Source organism: Mizuhopecten yessoensis, unplaced genomic scaffold, assembly GCF_002113885.1.
Source record: "Mizuhopecten yessoensis strain PY_sf001 unplaced genomic scaffold, ASM211388v2 scaffold10635, whole genome shotgun sequence".
NCBI classification, from domain to species: domain Eukaryota; kingdom Metazoa; phylum Mollusca; class Bivalvia; order Pectinida; family Pectinidae; genus Mizuhopecten; species Mizuhopecten yessoensis.
The window spans coordinates 927,936-946,860 of NW_018408645.1; the positions used below are offsets into that span (position 1 = coordinate 927,936).

The window sequence follows — 18,925 nt, forward strand, 5'->3', positions numbered from 1 at the left end:
GCCAAGGGTCGCGGGTTTGAGCCCCTGCGACGGTAATATCTTTATCACTATTCCTCGTCCTTCTACAGACTGGTGCCGTTGACCCTCCCTGTTCAAGGTAGGAGAACCCTTGGTTGGGAGTCAAAGAACCTGGGTTGGTGTTTGAAAAAAGGATGGAATAGTGTAAAAGATGTGGATAAATTAGGTTGCCTTACAAGCGTCAGCTGTAGGGAATTTCCCTTTAGCTCAACGATAGAGCATCGGGCTGGAGAACCAAAGGTTGCGGGTTCGAGCCCCAGCGACGGCACTATCCGTACAGTAGTCTAGTTCGGAAAAGAAATTCATTCAGAACGAAAGATATGCCATGTTCTGCTAAATACTTTTTTCATCTCCAGATTGATTGATTGATTGATAGCTTTTATGTCCGTTACACTACCGAGTAGTTCGGTTATCCAGCAGACGATTATTCCAAATATAAGCCAAATTTTATAGGGTGTCCCAATTTGGGTACAGCTACAACTGTTTCGCGATTACGTAACCATGGCTATATTTCCGGTTGTTATCAAAATGAAATGATAATGATATCTATTTAGGAAAAGTGACCCAAATTATTGGGATCGGTACTATATGGTATGAAATACATCAATATTTCACTAAAAAGTGTCCCGACTTGAGTACTTGACGTTATCGCCACTTCTCCTAGATCCCTAACGCTCCATCTAGATCCGCGTCATGAATTTCAAAGCTCGCCAGGTAGAACTTAATATGTGTATTTTTAACAAGATATCTAATCTATCTGGGGCCCAGCTACCCGATAATTTCTTACACAAGTACACACTGGCTCTTCGGACTTTGAACTCTTATTTTATTAAGAGTTATTTCCCTTCCCACGGACAACAGCAAACAGACGACAAAGGTCCGATGTACAAGACAACTGTTGATACTTAATGAACATCTCCCCCTGTCTCCGTCTTGTGTCCTGGGGATATTGACTCGTTACTTAGATTTCTCAGAAGCAGGTAAGTTGTCGAATGCTCATTCTGACTGTTTTGAAACTTGGTAAAGAACTGAACCGTGCGGGGGTGTAAACGCACTAAATATCGACGTGGTAGACGTTTTCCAGGTTCCGGATATTAAGTTTTGAAAGTAGAAAATTATGTAGGCGTTAGTTTTGCGTGAATCATTTAAGCCGAAATAATTTATATATGTGTTTTACAGCCATAGTGTTTTTGAAGATTGATTATACTTTTGGAACATCGTGAAATTTACTGTCAGTGAAAAATAGGTACATACGTTTCATAATTAATTTTGTATCAAATGTAAAAAAAAAAATACGGAAAAGTCAGCTTGCGAAATTCAATATACCCGGAATAAAAAAATAAAAAAATCTGCATATTTATTTTAATCTTTGACATACGACCAAAAATTAACACAGCGACTTCAGTACATTGCATAACTATTTATTTATAACGTCAGTGGAACAAAACTTGATAACTTTTTTTTTTATAGTATTTTGTTATCATGCATTTGATTCGAAAGCAAAGCTTTGTAGATCTACTTAATATTTACTTAATAACATATTTAAGATTTGCAGTCGTGTCGATTTCAGCCGAAGAAAAGCAAGATGGGAGAAACCTTCATGGAGCAAGTCCGGGACTTTTACTATTCTTCAATGGCACGGGGAGGTAAACAGTGGATTTACTACAGTCTTATCAAATTTGACATTTCACAACCTTTAATAAAACAGACGTTAGTCAATTAAAATTTCTAAAATAAATATTAACGTTAATAATTACTGAATTAACGAAAATATGAAATAAAAACGGGGTAGGATACTTGTCATTTTTTGTAAAGACATTCAATTGAATTTTTTGACTTGGTGATAAATATAGTGCATATTTTCATGAAATTAAATAGCACGAGTTCAAAAACGATCAATGAAATATCTTATTAATATAACCGTATTCCAGGTAAATGATACCATCAACTTTATCTTTATGTATCATTAATATTATGAAATATATTTAAGGCATTTTCTACAGAAGCATTACATATAAATCACTTCTTGCTACGCATTTTACAGAAATGAAGTCGTTTGAAATTTGAGGTTTTGAAACCAGAAATGAAAATAAACAAATAAAAAAAGAATAAAAACTGCTGGGGTCAAACTTGAACGTTTCCATTGCCAAATATTCACTTGTCCGATGTAGAAATAAAATTACACGTATACAAAGTACCAAAATGTAAGGTGAATATCTTGATAAGACAAGGGAGGTTACTCTAAGTAAAAAAAAGACGTATTCTGTTGCTTTATTGTCTATTTAAAAGGGAGAATACTCAAAATCGAAAAAGCAGGTCTTAACACCTGATTGAACGGTATTTTTGCATGAACTAGCAAAATAAACACTTTTTTGTTTATAAAAAATTAATCCAGAAATATCACAACCGCTATAAAAGCCGACAAACGTAACTATATATAGTTGTATTTTTGTTTGCAAACTTTTTGACTAGGTACTATATATATATGTTAACTTATCTGTGACGTGAACAGGTCAATGTTAGCTATTGTTGGTGAGGCCGGGCCACATGCACTTTGTTAATTGTGTTTACAGACAAGAGAGTAGAGAATTGGTTACTGATGGGAAACCCGGCGATCATCTCGGTGATCTTCATGTCCTATCTCGTAGTGGTCCTTGCTGGCCCCGCCCTGATGAGAGACAGACAGCCTGTCCCTCTGAAATGGGTGCTCCTCCCCTACAATTTCTTCTGTGTCTGTCTCGCAGCCTACATGTTTTACGAGGTAAGTGTCTAGCTTTATTACAAAACACACATTTTTGTCTTGAATACTGTAATGATAAGGGAATGATTCTAGCGTTTCAACTCTTTTTTGATGACAATTGAAATCCCTAAAAGTCGCTGCCAACTTGGGAAATCATCTATCCAAAAAAGGACTAGGGTTGTGGTTGGTCAAAATGGAGAAAAAAACCCTGAAAATATGCCTTTTTTTCGAAAAAATCAGCAGCTAGATTTCCTCTAACTCGGAAAACTCTTCCACATCCGCCTCCTAAAATGACGATAAAATGTATATCCATGATTTTTAAATTCGCAGTGGGTACCGGATCTCATTAGGTTTTATCTGACAAAATTGCTAGAAAGTACACAGGCCCTATAGATACTGGGGTGTTTTTATATTTCGCTTGCCTTGAGAAGTACCGGGACCATAATTATGAACCATGTGGAATATATTGATAAACATTATTACATTGTACAGTATATATTTCCTTTTCAGCACACTCTAGAAAATATTTGACTGTCATGAGTAATACAGTACCAATGGTTTTTTACTTCTAATGTCTCAATCCTTTGATATATTTTGTTAAAAAGGATGCATCATCGAAGGGCTCTAAGTGGCAGTCTAAATGGATACTATCTCGTTTGTGATGGACGAATGAAATGTTGTTCAATAAAACGATACCTTAAACCACAATTAACCAAACACCTCCAGCTAAAAAGAGCATTGTCGTTATATGTGTACAAACACATTCAGATTCCCGTTGGAAAAGACAAATTTATAGATTTCTCTTCGAAAAATGTAACGATCTGTTTGGTAGTAAATGTTTGGAAGTTGGAAGATGGAACATAGAGACAATTTCTGCGACATCAATATATCATATCAATATTATGATTAAAGTTTCAGCTACTTGGTATCAAGGAAACTTTTCTTTGAACTGAGCACCAAGATGCGCATATGTATGTCTGTAGTTATGTATGTCTGTAGTTATGTTGTCTGTAGTTATGTATGTCTGTAGTTATGTATTAGTTATGTATGTCTGTAGTTATGTATGTCTGTAGTTATGTATGTTATGTATGTCTGTAGGTTATGTATGTCTGTAGTTATGTATGTCTGTAGTAATGTATGTCTGTAGGTATGTATGTCTGTAGTTATGTTGTCTGTAGTTATGGACGACAACCATATCATTGTTGGTATCCCATGTTCCACCGTAAATGGTACTAGTACTTCCCCTGGTTCAGTGCTAGTACTACCCCTGCTACAGTACTAGTACTACCTCTGCTACAGTACTAGTACTACCCCTGCTACAGTGCTAGTACTACCCCTGCTACAGGGCTAGTACTACCCCTGCTACAGTACTAGTACTACACCTGCTACAGTACTAGTACTACCCCTGCTACAGTGCCAGTACTACCCCTGCTACAGTACTAGTACTACCCCTGCTACAGTCCTAGTACTACCCCTGCTACAGTGCTAGTACTACTCCTGCTACAGTACTAGTACTACCCCTGCTACAGTGCCAGTACTACCCCTGCTACAGTACTAGTACTACCCCCTGCTACAGTACTAGTACTACCCCTGCTACAGAACTAGTACTACCCCTGCTACATAACTAGTAATACCCCTGCTACAGAACTAGTACTACCCCTGCTACAGAACTAGTACTACCCCTGCTACATAACTAGTACTACCCCTGCTACAGAACTAGTACTACCCCTGCTACAGAACTAGTACTACCCCTGCTACATAACTAGTACTACCCCTGCTACAGAACTAGTACTACCCCTGCTACAGTACTAGTACTACACCTGCTACAGTACTAGTACTACCCCTGCTACAGAACTAGTACTGCCCCTGCTACAGTACGAGTACTACCCCTGCTACAGTGCTAGTACTACCCCTGCTACAGTGCTAGTACTACCCCTGCTACAGTGCTAGTACTACCCCTGCTACAGTACTAGTACTACCCATGCTACAGTACTAGTACTACCCCTGCTACAGTACTAGTACTACACCTGCTACAGTACTAGTACTACCCCTGCTACAGAACTAGTACTGCCCCTGCTACAGTACGAGTACTACCCCTGCTACAGTGCTAGTACTACCCCTGCTACAGAACTAGTACTACCCCTGCTACATAACTAGTAATACCCCTGCTACAGAACTAGTACTACCCCTGCTACAGTGCTAGTACTACTCCTGCTACAGTACTAGTACTACCCCTGCTACAGTGCTAGTACTACTCCTGCTACAGTACTAGTACTACCCCTGCTACAGTACTAGTACTACCCCTGCTACAGAAGCCACCGTTACAGAGTCAGAATCTCTCTTTTTCACCACAAATTTCAGTAATTGATGGCGATTGACAGAGTTCAATAATTTCGGAATCGACGGAAGACGCCACTCAGAATATCCTAACATTAATCACAGAATTAGACAGATAATTGCCAAAAATCTAGATAGAAAATAGTCAAACATCCAGAAAGGCGCTGGCAAACATATCAGACATGTAAAATATCTTGTAGAAATGTATTTGAAAACTTGCAGAACTTAGTGTTTACAGATTTCGAAGAGACTATAATCCTTTTCATCGTTGTATGTGGGAACTATCTTCTTGACATAGACAGTTCTCCATCAAAGGACGCCTGTGTGAGCAAGAATGATGTTATTTGTGTATTTTGTGACCTGTATCAGGTTAGATAACTCCAATACAGGTGTAGTCTTATAACCCTGGTCATATTACCAGCGTGTTTAAACTGATACTAGCGATACGCAGTTGTTAAAGAGTTGCCATAGTAGTTATTGTGCTTCGGGTCGGATGTTTTTGAAAAGTACTTGTGATAACACGCAAACCTGTTACTTCGTGTGATGTGACCTTGAAGTTCTAAATAACGTTTTTTAATAACTTACCTTTTTTCCTTTATTTTTTTTTTTACAGTTTCTTGTCACTTCTCTCCTATCCAACTACAGCTACTTGTGTCAGCCAGTTGACTATAGTAATAGCCCCCTAGCCTTAAGGGTGAGTGTTTTATATAACATTACAATAAGCTAAGTCAGTATCAACAGTCCCCTAGCCTTAAGGGTGAGTGTTTTATATAACATTACAATTAGCTATGTCAGTATCAACAGTCCACTAGCCTTAAGGGTGAGTGTTTTATATAACATTACAATTATCTATGTCGGTATCAACAGTCCCCTAGCCTTAAGGGTGAGTGTTTTATATAACATTACAATTAGCTATGTCGGTATCAACAGTCCCCTAGCCTTAAGGGTGAGTGTTTTATATAACATTACAATTATCTATGTCGGTATCAACAGTCCCCTAGCCTTAAGGGTGAGTGTTTTATATAACATTACAATTATCTATGTCGGTATCAACAGTCCCCTAGCCTTAAGGGTGAGTGTTTTATATAACATTACAATTATCTATGTCGGTATCAACAGTCCCCTAGCCTTAAGGGTGAGTGTTTTATATAACATTACAATTATCTATGTCGGTATCAACAGTCCCCTAGCCTTAAGGGTGAGTGTTTTATATAACATTACAATTATCTATGTCGGTATCAACAGTCCCCTAGCCTTAAGGGTGAGTGTTTTATATAACATTACAATTATCTATGTCGGTATCAACAGCCCCCTAGCCTTAAGGGTGAGTGTTTTATATAACATTACAATTAGCTATGTCAGTATCACCAGTCCCCTAGCCTTAATGGTGAGTGTTTTATATAACATTACAACTACCAATGTCGGTATAAACAGTCCCCTAGCCTTAAGGGTGAGTGTTTTATATAACATTACAATTATCTATGTCGGTATCAACAGTCCCCTAGCCTTAAGGGTTAGTGTTTTATATAACATTACAATATTAGCTATGTCGGTATCAACAGCCCCCTAGCCTTAAGGGTGAGTGTTTTATATAACATTACAATTAGCTATGTCAGTATCACCAGTCCCCTAGCCTTAATGGTGAGTGTTTTATATAACATTACAATTAGCTATGTCAGTATTAACAGTCCCCTAGCCTTAAGGGTGAGTGTTTTTTATAACATTACAATTATCTATGTCGGTATCAACAGTCCCCTAGCCTTAAGGGTTAGTGTTTTATATAACATTACAATATTAGCTATGTCGGTATCAACAGCCCCCTAGCCTTAAGGGTGAGTGTTTTATATAACATTACAATATTAGCTATGTCGGTATCAACAGTCCCCTAGCCTTAAGGGTGAGTGTTTTTTATAACATTACAATTATCTATGTCGGTATCAACAGTCCCCTAGCCTAACATTACAATTATTTATGTCGGTATCAACAGTCCACTAGCCTTAAGGGAGAGGGTTTTATATAACATTGCAATATTAGCTATGTCGGTATCACCAGCCCCCTAGCCTTAACGGTGAGTGTTTTATATAACATTACAATTAGCTATGTCAGTATCAACAGTCCTATAGCCTTAAGGGTGAGTGTTTTATATAACATTACAATTAGCTATGTCAGTATTAACAGTCCCCTAGCCTTAATGGTGAGTGCTTTATATAACATTACAAGTATTTATGCCAATATAAGTGAGTTTTCTATGCCAACAACACCTATCCACTAGCTTTAAGGGTGCGTTTTCTATTGAAAACATTACAATAACCTACATCAAAGCAACAGTTTCATATCGAGACGATATAAGTCCTACCTTTTTCACTAGTAGCCACTTTTGTCATCCAATTGAGTAGGCCGACAATTTTAACATTTGACTGTTTTCTTAGTTAGTTATATCATAGTTCATAGACATCTATTATATCAAAACATACAATTTAAACATCTTTAAAAAGAGATCGACATTCTCTACATTTTACTGGAAGTAAAAGATATTCAAAACAGATCCGCATCTCTTCTGATTATCAATTATCATGTTCTCATGTGATGTTTTTCAGATGGCTAATGTTTGCTGGTGGTTTTTCTTCTCAAAAGTCATCGAACTTTTAGACACGGTAAGTTTAACTGCTATATTGTCTGTTAAGAATCGGAATGCATAGACAACAATGGATGTGCAGCCTCGTTAGTCTAGCCATCGCTAATCTGGTTGTCCGTCTATCCTGCAATACCTCATCAGGGTGTCGAACTATCGAACCATCACTAATGTGGTTGTCCGTCTATCCTGCCATCACTAATCTGGTTGTCCGTCTATCCGACATCCCTAATCTGGTTGTCCGTCTATCCTGCCATCACTAATCTGGTTGTCCGTCTATCCGACATCACTCATCTGTTTGTCCAATACCCAGCCATCACTAATCTGGTTGTCCGTCTATCCAGCTACTACTAAACTGGGGGTTCGTCTATCCAGCCATCACTCATCTGGTTGACCGTCTATCCAGCCATCACTAATCTGACTGTCCGTCTATCCTGCCATCACTAATCTGGTTGTCCGTCTATCCGACATCACTTATCTGTTTGTCCAACTACCCAGCCATCACTAATCTGGTTGTCCGTCTATCCAGCTACTACTAAACTGGTTGACCGTCTATCCAGCCATCACTAATCTGACTGTCCGTCTATCCAGCCATCACTCATCTGGTTGACCGTCTATCCAGCCTACTACTAAACTGGTTGACCGTCTATCCAGCCATCCCTAATCTGACTGTCCGTCTATCCAGCCATCACTCATCTGGTTGACCGTCTATCCATCACTAATCTGGTTGACCGTCTATCGCACCATCACTAATCTGGTTGTACGTCTATCAAGCTTCCACTAAACTGTTTGGCCGTCTATCCAGCCATTACTAATCTGACTGTCCGTCTATCCTGCCATCACTCATCTGGTTGTACGTCTATCCAGCTTCCACTAAACTGGTGGTTCGTCTATCCAGCCATCACTAATCTGGTTGACCGTCTATCCAGCCATCACTAATCTGGTTGACCGTCTATCCTGCCATCACTCATCTGGTTGACCGTCTATCCAGCCAGCACTAATCGGGTTGACCGTCTATCCAGCCATTACTGATCTGACTGTACGTCTATCCAGCCATCACTCATCTGATTGACCGTCTATCCAGCCATCACTATTGTCCGTCTATCCAGCTACTACTAAACTGGTTGACCGTCTATCCAGCCATTACTGATCTGACTGTACGTCTATCCAGCCATCACTCATCTGATTGACCGTCTATCCAGCCATCACTATTGTCCGTCTATCCAGCTACTACTAAACTGGTTGACCGTCTATCCAGCCATCACTCATCTGGTTGACCGTCTATCCAGCCATCACTAATCTGGTTGATCGTCTATCCATCACTAATCTGGTTGACCGTCTATCCAGCCATTACTAATCTGACTGTACGTCTATCCAGCCATCACTAATCTGGTTGACCGTCTATCCTGCCATCACTCATCTGGTTGTACGTCTATCCAGCCATCACTCATCTGGTTGACCGTCTATCCAGCCATCACTAATCTGGTTGACCGTCTATCCATCACTTATCTGGTTGACCGTCTATCCAGCCATCACTCATCTGGTTGTTCGTCTATCCAGCCATCACTCATCTGGTTGTACGTCTATCCAGCCATCACTCATCTGGTTGTACGTTTATCCAGCCCCTGCTTTACTGATTGTGTTTGGTGTCAGTCATCACATGTCTTGTTGTCCCAGTATCCAGCTGCTACAAATTTACCTATCCCCTATCCAGCCAAAACTGTTTTGGTTGTCCCTTTATCAAGCCACTACTAATCCCGTTGTTGCTCTATCATGCTTCGTTTACACAGCCATCACTGATATGTCTGCCTCTGTATCTTCAAATGTTTTAGGAGACAACTAGACATTTTCCTATATTATCTTGGCCCAATTATCCAGCAATCTGATAATCAAGTTAATTTGCAGGGAACGGAAGTCACTGGATAACTATTATGTTTCTACTCATCATTGGAGGTTCATTAAAGCTCTAAAATAAATGTTCTCATCAAACTTTATAGAATCATACATTCGTTTAGTTACATTTAATAAAATATGATTTTTGGACATTGCAGGTTTTTTTCATCATGAGAAAAAAGTTTGACCAGGTATCTTTCTTACACGTGTATCACCATTGTACTATGATAATCAACTGGTGGCTAGGTGTCAAGTACATTGCGGGGGGTCAAGGTAAGATATTCGCCATTCTATACTTTTGAACCTTTTTTTTAATTCATAACTGGATTTTAATAAAGATGTCAAACATAACTGAAATTGACAATTCTAAAACAATACATCAGTATATATCATCCTGTCAGAGTATCCAGTTTCGCCTGTGCTTTTTTGGTATCGTTATGTCGAGAGGTTGCCTGTCTCTTGATTCTGATCTTAAATATCCATAAATTGTGATTAAAATTAGTCGAATAAATTTTGTTCTGTTTGCAGCATTTTTTATAGGGATGTTGAACTCTTTTGTACACATCATAATGTATTCCTACTACTTCCTGTCTGGTGTCGGACCACACATGCAAAAGTATCTTTGGTGGAAACGCTACCTCACAAGACTGCAGTTGGTAGGTAATTCTATATATCTTAACACTATTTAGTAAAACCCAAGCCCACAAAATGTGATTAATTCGATGGCAAGTTGATATCTGATCTTGTTAATGGGTGGGTGATTGATACTAAAGTCGACCCCACCCCACCCCCAATCTACAGAGGATTAAATTAAGATACGTTAGTGAATCAAGTATGATGATGGTAAACTAAATTTGTCCCCGACCGAAAGCATAATAATGAACTCACTTGTCCTCAACCTGAAGCCCACTACACAAAAACTTCCCTGGTCCCCAACCTGAAATTTACTTAACATAAACTTCACTTATTCCCAATCTGAAACCCGTTACACTTATACTTCACTGATCCCCACACTGAAGCTCACTAAAACTGAACTTCACTAATCCCCACCTGGTGTTCACTTAATATAAACGAAGTATCTTATATATGATAATGATATGACAATTAATTGCAACTTACATTAAATGTGCGTTTGACTCCCTGGTAAGGATGACCAAATTAAAATTGACCTTTGACATAAGACTGGGAAATCTATTCAAAATATAAATACCAAAAAAGAGCACACAATCACTTATATTGATCATAGACGTACTTAAAGTTTCAAATGGTGTTCATTTTTGAAAGCAAATTGCTATGTCGTCATATAAGTATCACAGAAATAATACATTTTAATTAAATTTTGTTAGAATTCATTGTATTAAGTATATAAAAAATATTAATATAAGTTCAACTTTAAAAGGGAAACCGATTAGTTATTATGTTAAGACTATGGTGTTTAATGGAGTTTAATATATTGTTAATGGTATTTTGGTTTACACATTGAATGGAGTTTTAAATGTTAATAATAGGGTTTCACTTCAAAATGAAACACATATGTTAATTATTATTTGGCTAACACATACAACGGGGTATATACGTTAATGATATTCAGGTTAATACACGGAATTTAATTATTTTGTTAACGATATTTGTGTTTTGCATTGTAGATCCAGTTCGTGGCGTTCGTCATACACACAGGGTATAACTTGCTAATCGACTGTGACTTTCCTCAAGGATTTAACGTCGCCGTTTTCCTCTACTCGATTTCTCTCATCTTTCTGTTTGGTAACTTCTACTATCGTGCCTACCTCCTCAAACAACGGGAACAGAAGAAGAAACTGTACTGATTAGGGAAAGTTACACTCATTCCAATCGTGATATACCTCACAGTACTCCTTAGTGGTATGAAGGTTCCGTCGCTCGGGTCTGTCGCATATAGTGCATCTCAGTACAACTTAGCTGTACTAGCTGAACGAAGGATCCAGGATCAAACTTACCTTTGTCTACCTACTCTGTCTGTTGCATTATGTTAATTTAAAAAAAATAAATCATTTTTTCATGTATATCACGTGTCATGTGACATGTCCGATGTGTGGTGATAGTCTTGGCCGTTGGTTTGTACATTTGAACCGCGAATATTTGTACATAGAAAATGTACAACGTATCAAATTACAAGTGCCAACCGACCATGCAATTTTGTATCAAAGTTAAACCATAAAATAATGAATCGAGGAACATTTCATGCAGTGCAGTACATCATTCATGTATAAGAGAGGCCAGTCAAGTTGTCAAAGAGATAACACACTGCTTACATTTATTATTTTAGAAAACATGAAATAAATTCATATATTTGTGTTTAGCTTTTAAGATTATAGATAGTCCTGTCTCGGGCTGATTTTAAGTCCTTAAACACGTGATTTTTGTACAAATATCAATTTTTATTACAGTTGCTTACTTTTCACATAGTTTTGTAGTTTGTGATAAATATAATTCAAAAAGCGTTACCAATGTTTAATAAATTAATTTTATATCAACAAAATATTTGGTACTTTTTTATAATACAGCCCGGCACTGTTCTAAGACGGTTGATATAATTTAACACAAGTACCGCGTGCACTGTCTCGGAAATGAAATATATACCCGTGTTACCTGAATATTAGCAGTGTTGTTTTGAAAAAAAGACAGCGTAGTAAATTCTTGTTTCTACTACACTTAATGCTGAATCGAAATGCAAGCACACAGAGCACTTTAATTTCACATTTAGATGTAGAATGTGCTGGTGTTTAGTTTATGGCCGACAAGACAACATAGAGAGTTTTAAGTAGTTAAACTTTATAACTTGAAAGATTAAATTGAGACGCACGTGTGATTGCATTTGTTACATGTTAATAGATACAGCATGCCATAAACTAATTACACTGCACCATAGAGCAAAGAGCCAAGACGATAGGAATCCTAATGGGTTTAAACTACTGTTGAAACAGAAAGCGAAGTATCTACAATCCCTCAATTATATGAATTTCAAAAATTAAAGGAGTGCTGGTTAATAAGGTACGACAAGAAATCCCAGAGGGATCTTAGCGCCCACCATCGTACCATCGTCATTGGGTCTATGTTATATTGATCTTAGCGCCCACCATCGTACCATCTTCATTGGTTCTTTGTTATATTGATCTTTTCTCCTATCTGTTGGATTGATTCATGGACCTTGTGATAACGTTTGATCAAAACCTCATACTGATGTGCATGACTTCTCAGAGTGAGGTTGTATTTTGATCTATGTACTAGAATAATACCTAGTGTTTAACAAGGGGATCCGAAATTTGAAATTTGAGAACGATCTGTCTGGTTAGTGGAACAGTCGTAAAGCAAAATGTCTGCCTGGCGACCACTTTGTTGCCATGGTTGTCGTATATGGTACATAATAATGTATTAAAGTGGCTATTTAGTCAAATGACACTTTTAAAAATCGAGTAAAGCAAAATGTCTGCCTGGCGACCACTTTGTTGCCATGGTTGTCGAATATAGTACATAATAATGTATTAAAGTGGCTATTTAGTCAAATGACACTTTTAAAAATCGAGTACATACTGAATTTATCCTTTTGGAAAGCCGGTGATAAAAAAAATAGCTACGACCAAAATAGCGAAATATCCGAGCCTTACTACGATGCGACCGACAACACATTGTCAGTTATGAATCTGATTGCACACATAACACTTTCTTGTCGCTTAAAATTTACACAACACATCGCAAGGGCGATTTATAAGTATTATAATATATAAATCTAAAAAGAAATATCTGTACAAAGTACGGTCTCAACAGGTTTAAAAGTATTGACATGCTGTTTAGAAGATGCTTTTGAATCAGAAAATGCCTGTACTTGTACTGCAAAGAAGTCAGGTGAATAAAACGAGAAGTTACCTTCTCTCCTCGGCTGGAAAGTCTTATTCCATCGAGAGCTGCCGCTAAAAAGTATGTTTGTACAGTTATCACTGATTAAAAACACCAAGAAAACATTGTCTCTTGTCTATTTCTCGACATGAGTTGTTCATAAGGAGTATCAAACTATTTCATCATGAGGAATTTCGTGACAAGAATATAAAAAAAACTTGCTTCACTAAATTGTCCCTTTAAGATAATGGTGTACTGCACTGCCTTTAAACGCAATAACAATGTATATGTTTATTTTTCTAACCTCGTTTAGTTTATATTTTATCCTACAAAACCCTGTGATATATTCCATATAAACCTATATACCGAGAGTAGTGACTTGTAATTGCGTCAGGCTTGTTACAGTCGGAAGGATGATTCTCTAAAGAGCTATCCAGGGGTAGCCCACACTCTTGTTCGTCTTAACAGGTAGGTAGATATTTACACGGCCATGACACACTTAAATCAGGTGTAAAACCACATTATAGTGTATCTTTATATACCTTGAAGGCAAGCTTTTCACTGTGAGCAGAAGGAGGAACGCGCTGAAAAGTTATTAATACATTTGTCCTACTTTTACCGGTTAAGAGAATTATACTTCCTGCTATGTGAACCTATCGTAGGTAGGTATTATGTTGTATTCAAATACCAGCACCGGTATACGTCAGGTTTCCTATAGCAGGAAGTACAGTTCTCTAAACCTGTTACTGTTAAAGGCTATTGAAAGGTAACCGTCCACTTCTAGTCATCCTGCCAGGTAAATAACGGTATTCAAGCGACCATGTCGCTGATTACTTCTTTCTTAATTTAGAAATCTATATCATTGATTGAAGGACAGGTCGGTGTAATTGTTGTGTCATGGATTACAATCCTAACAATTGGACTTAAATTTGCATATGACGGTGCAGGCATGTGACCGTAAAGGAGGTGCTCTTTGTGACAAGGAATGTGTGTGCACGGTACCGTTTATTCATCATAAGATAACTATTGGTATGTTTTCGATGTGTAAAAAGCATTAAGCCGTGTAAGCATATTTAAATTGAGTTCTTGGGATTTGCACATAGCGATGATATGTACAGCCTGGTATATCTAGGCAACGTCAGCTGGCCATCGTGGTTCTCATCCCTAGCATGGCCGAGACACCAAACTACTCGAACACTGACCAGGTCCTAGCCCGACCTAAAGCACATCCAGCTTGTAGATATCACCAAGAGACACAACTAGAATTTCACTGTAGACATTGTGATGTTCTTGTTTGTAGTGAATGTTTGTCTGTAAGACACAAATATCACTCCGTATGTAAAATTGGTGACATCATTCCTGAGAGAAAGCAAGACATTAAAAATCTTGTTGAAAGAACCGAAAATTATGAACTGGTTAAAGTTCGTGAATATATCGTATCTACTGAGACACAACTCGAGGACAATGACAGCTATTTTGAGAAGCTTACATTTGATTTGAAAACACAAACAAACAAATTAAAAGAAGATTTAGATCTGCTTGCAGGACAGACGATTTCTATATTTTGTCAGATGAAGGAGGATAACGCTAGGCTCTTACAAATCTACAAACAGGATCTTGAGATCTACGAAACACAGCTTCAGCAGCAGTTGCAAGAAAGTAAGACTTTACTTCATCGAGGCACGGATATCGAAGTATATCATTTTGGATGCACGGCTCGCTATGACAGCATCTCACCCGTGAAACCCATACTTCGTTCTGCCAGCTTCAAAATAAACGCAGATTATCTACCCAGCTTAAAACAGGCTTTGGGTGATATGGTCACTGGTAAGGATCAACCTTCAGATGACCAAAATCTCTCATCAGTATCATCTTCGTACCGTTCCCCACAAATGGAGGAAGAATCGAATGAAAGTGAGAGCTCAATGTCAAGTCACTATCGACAATCAGAAATGTTACCACAGGCCAAGGTGCTGAAGGAGTACAAGACTCCACGCATGATATCCGCCATGTGTCATACTATTGATGGGCAGGTGTGGATCAGCTATCTTAACAGTGGATCCGTGGCTTTACTGGATAGGACAGGCCTCGTAAAGGGCGTTCTGAGGCACGTCCTTAACATCAAAGACATTAGTGTTTCGCCTGCAACAAACGCTCTTTGGGCCTGTCAAACGAAGGACAGAAGCATCATGGAGCTCGTATCAGGAGAACTTGTGCTCAGATTCAAAACCAAGATAGAACCAGTGTGTATGTGTGTTACAGTCAGTAACCATGTAATTGTCGGGATGGCTAAAAACATCTCCAAATTTACCACAAAAGGTAAAGTAGTGCTCACCACTCTGGCAACTGGGACCAAAAAACCATTGGTTTGCACCCCATTGAAAATCTCAGAGTGTCCCGTTACGAACCATGTTGCAGTGATTGATGAAGATTTTAAAGACCATGGCGGTGAAGGAAAACGAAATGTCGTTGTCATGGACACTGATTTCCAGGAACTATTTCGTTACCGAGGGGAGATACCGACTACCTGTCAACACACTGAGGAGTCAGAATCGCGTTTATTCATCTGCTATGGCATCGGGTTTGACAGACTAGGAAAACTCATCATTGGAGATCATTACAACAACAGAATCCTACTCCTCAGTGGACGTGGAGACTTCCTCAGAGTCCTTCATACAGACAAATTTTCCACGTCGGTTGTCAGTGTGACTCGTGAAAATGTCGTGTTTGCAGTGTTCAACGGTGACCGTGTCAGGTTATTGCAGTATTACAGCAAGTGATATCTACACGTCTATATATGCCTTGTGGCATTGAAATATTCTTATCGAATTCTACCCAATCTTGGAATTAGGTTTGATTCCACACCAGAAAAAAATATAAACGTATCCGGAAAGTAATACTGAAAAAAACAGTTGATCAAATGAGATGCTAGGTCGTTATTGACGTCCGCTTTAGCCGAGCATTTTGGGATTATTTCATTATAAGATGGTACAGTTCGGACTACATTTATCCCGAAATCCATGGAAAGGGAATTTCAGCCATAATTATTTTTTGTTTTAATTTTTATCTTAAGTCATGTTTTGTCTGTGTTTTTCGGTATTCATATTTCGTTACTGCATTTTTATCATTTCTCATATCTCTATTTTTGTGAAAAGCAACATTTTCATTTCTTGCAATTTTAACATTTGTTTTTCGCTATTTACCTTTTCCTACTTCGATATTTCTATAATTTTTCTACATTTTGTCATTAATGGTTTATTGAGAATTTTTCAATTTCTACTTTTGATTTGTTTATTTTTCATTAGCTACTCCCGTAAACCCGGCTCGACATACCAACACAAGGTCAGTGTATTTGTGGGAAAAGGAAATTACATGCTTTCATTAAAATGTTTAATTTATTAATTTCATCGAAAAATATGTCCTTTTTTGGAAGACCGAAACTTGTATAAACGAAAAGGGTGTTTAAAATTATCAAATGGCGTTCATGGAGAATAACAAATACATAAACAGCAATCCATTCGGGACCGTACCCGGGGCAGGTCCAGCCTTATTAACTGTTACATACGCCCTCTCGACGTTCGATTAATTGTTATTACATATTTCAAAACAATATATTTACATTTGCATGGCCTTGTCACTATATAGTCTATTTGAAAGCTGTGTCGTTGATCGGACTTCATATACTATGCACCACGAGATATAATTCTTAGCGTATTAATACAACACCGACCGGAACTACAATGTCCAATGTAAACAAACATGATGGCTGCTGAAATATCGCTGTGGCATCGTGAGATTTGACAATATTATTGTAAATGTGTAAAAAAAATACCCGAGAAAATATTTGAAAAACATTTTTTTATTACAACAACAACAACAAAAAAGACCAATGTCTGCAATATCGTACAAAAGGTACATCGGTTGAAATAACCAATAAAACAGTTTTAATGCTCAAGCAATTTACCAGAAACATCGTCTGTTTCACTGCACTGATCCACAGGGGTTCGTTACAAATGTCTGACAAACACATATGCTATAGGCCTATTGGTATGAGTCACAGCACACATAAACATACACAAGGCATATGTGTATTTCAGACATTTGTAATGAACCCCTGTGCTCTGTCGCAAGATCACTCACTTCAAACGCTATCAGTAGCACGCGTCTATCAGCCACGGTTTCCTCAGTTTCTGACGACATGTCAAATAACGAGGCAGCTGTAGAATCTACCGACTGTAGTCAGGTTCCCATATAATCAACAAATAAATCCACGCCCGGGTTCTTCACAAATTCGAAGTTTTCCCTCTGCTCATTCAACATCCAAAAATAACTCCCTCGTGGAGGGCAATGTCGGATTACGGTGTTGACTGTATTTATCTATGCGCGAAATTTGTTCCTGGGTAAAAATAAAAAATAAATTAAAATCTCACTTTCAGCTCAGATTTCTATTGATAAACTTAAATCATCCTATATACATCATAAGCATTTGTATTGATACTTAATTGTGGAATGAGATTGAAGTGTTTGTTAAAATTTCAAAGTACACAGTGTACTACTTTGTTTGCCAATCAGCACGCGACAGCACTGTTCCAACTATTGAACGAATTTCTGTGGACTGTCGATAAGGCGGAAATATTGAATTTTAAATATAACTTGTAAGTAAAAAAAAAAAACCCATAAAAGGTAGAGAAAACGTTAATAACTATTGAATTGTTTTTGTATGGTATTCATGATCAATTAGCTAGCGTGCATTATGATGTTTGCTTGCAAAGCTGTGCCATTCAAAAAGACCATAAATACCATACAAAAACAGTTCAATGCTTAAATATACGTCATGTATCGCCACCAAAATTCATTAGAGTTCAGACGTCGCAATTTATGAAACGTGTGGGAACCTAAATGTACTCTTACGGTGGTGTATATAGCGTAGCTATTTTTTTTGTACATATCAGTTATGTGTGTTGGGTACAGGTGTACCGAGTACCTGGGTTAGCTGACTGTGACGTCAGTAACTGCGGTCGAATTGCCGCGAGGTAAAACTAATGTATATTATTCTGTTGAATGATATCTGATAATGTCAAAGTAAGTCTGTTCTGAGTCATAGTACAGTGCATTTGTGTATTGTAAAAACACTTTGATGCATGTATGTTATGTACCGTATATGCTGTACCACTCCCAATACAGATACTCTTAAATTTCAATACATTTTAGTTGTTGTTTATTTGCAGTTTGAGTGACAAGAGATCGGGCATTATGAAATACTTATTTGGGTAGTATGACGTTGTTACATTGTCTCCCAACATAGGGCTCCGGTACCCGTCACTCTAGAATTCGTACACTTTGCACCTAGAGCCAGAGAGTGTGAACAATGAGCACCGCAATTCACGAGGAAGGTTTAAGTCACACAGAGACTTTGACCACTATATTGTCCC

The 18,925-nt window shown here is 38.0% G+C and overlaps 2 protein-coding genes across 3 annotated transcripts; both read left to right on the forward strand.

Moving 5' to 3' along the window:
• Positions 1-863: 863 nt before the first annotated feature.
• LOC110461559 (elongation of very long chain fatty acids protein 4-like) lies at positions 864-12,103 on the forward strand. Of its 2 annotated transcripts, none has more exons than XM_021515077.1 (8): positions 864-998; positions 1,566-1,664; positions 2,592-2,779; positions 5,709-5,789; positions 7,693-7,749; positions 9,779-9,893; positions 10,149-10,276; positions 11,267-12,103. In XM_021515077.1, the coding sequence occupies exons 2-8, from the start codon at positions 1,604-1,606 to the stop codon at positions 11,444-11,446; spliced, it is 810 nt and encodes a 269-aa protein (XP_021370752.1). In that variant the 5' UTR covers positions 864-998; positions 1,566-1,603; the 3' UTR covers positions 11,447-12,103. The 2 variants fall into 2 exon arrangements, with proteins under 2 accessions (XP_021370752.1, XP_021370751.1); XM_021515076.1 differs by having other exon boundaries at positions 1,589-1,664.
• A 2,559-nt stretch (positions 12,104-14,662) lies between these two features.
• On the forward strand, positions 14,663-16,273 carry LOC110461550. Its single transcript, XM_021515064.1, has one exon. The coding sequence runs from the start codon at positions 14,663-14,665 to the stop codon at positions 16,271-16,273; it is 1,611 nt and encodes a 536-aa protein (XP_021370739.1).
• The last annotated feature ends 2,652 nt before the right edge of the window (positions 16,274-18,925 follow it).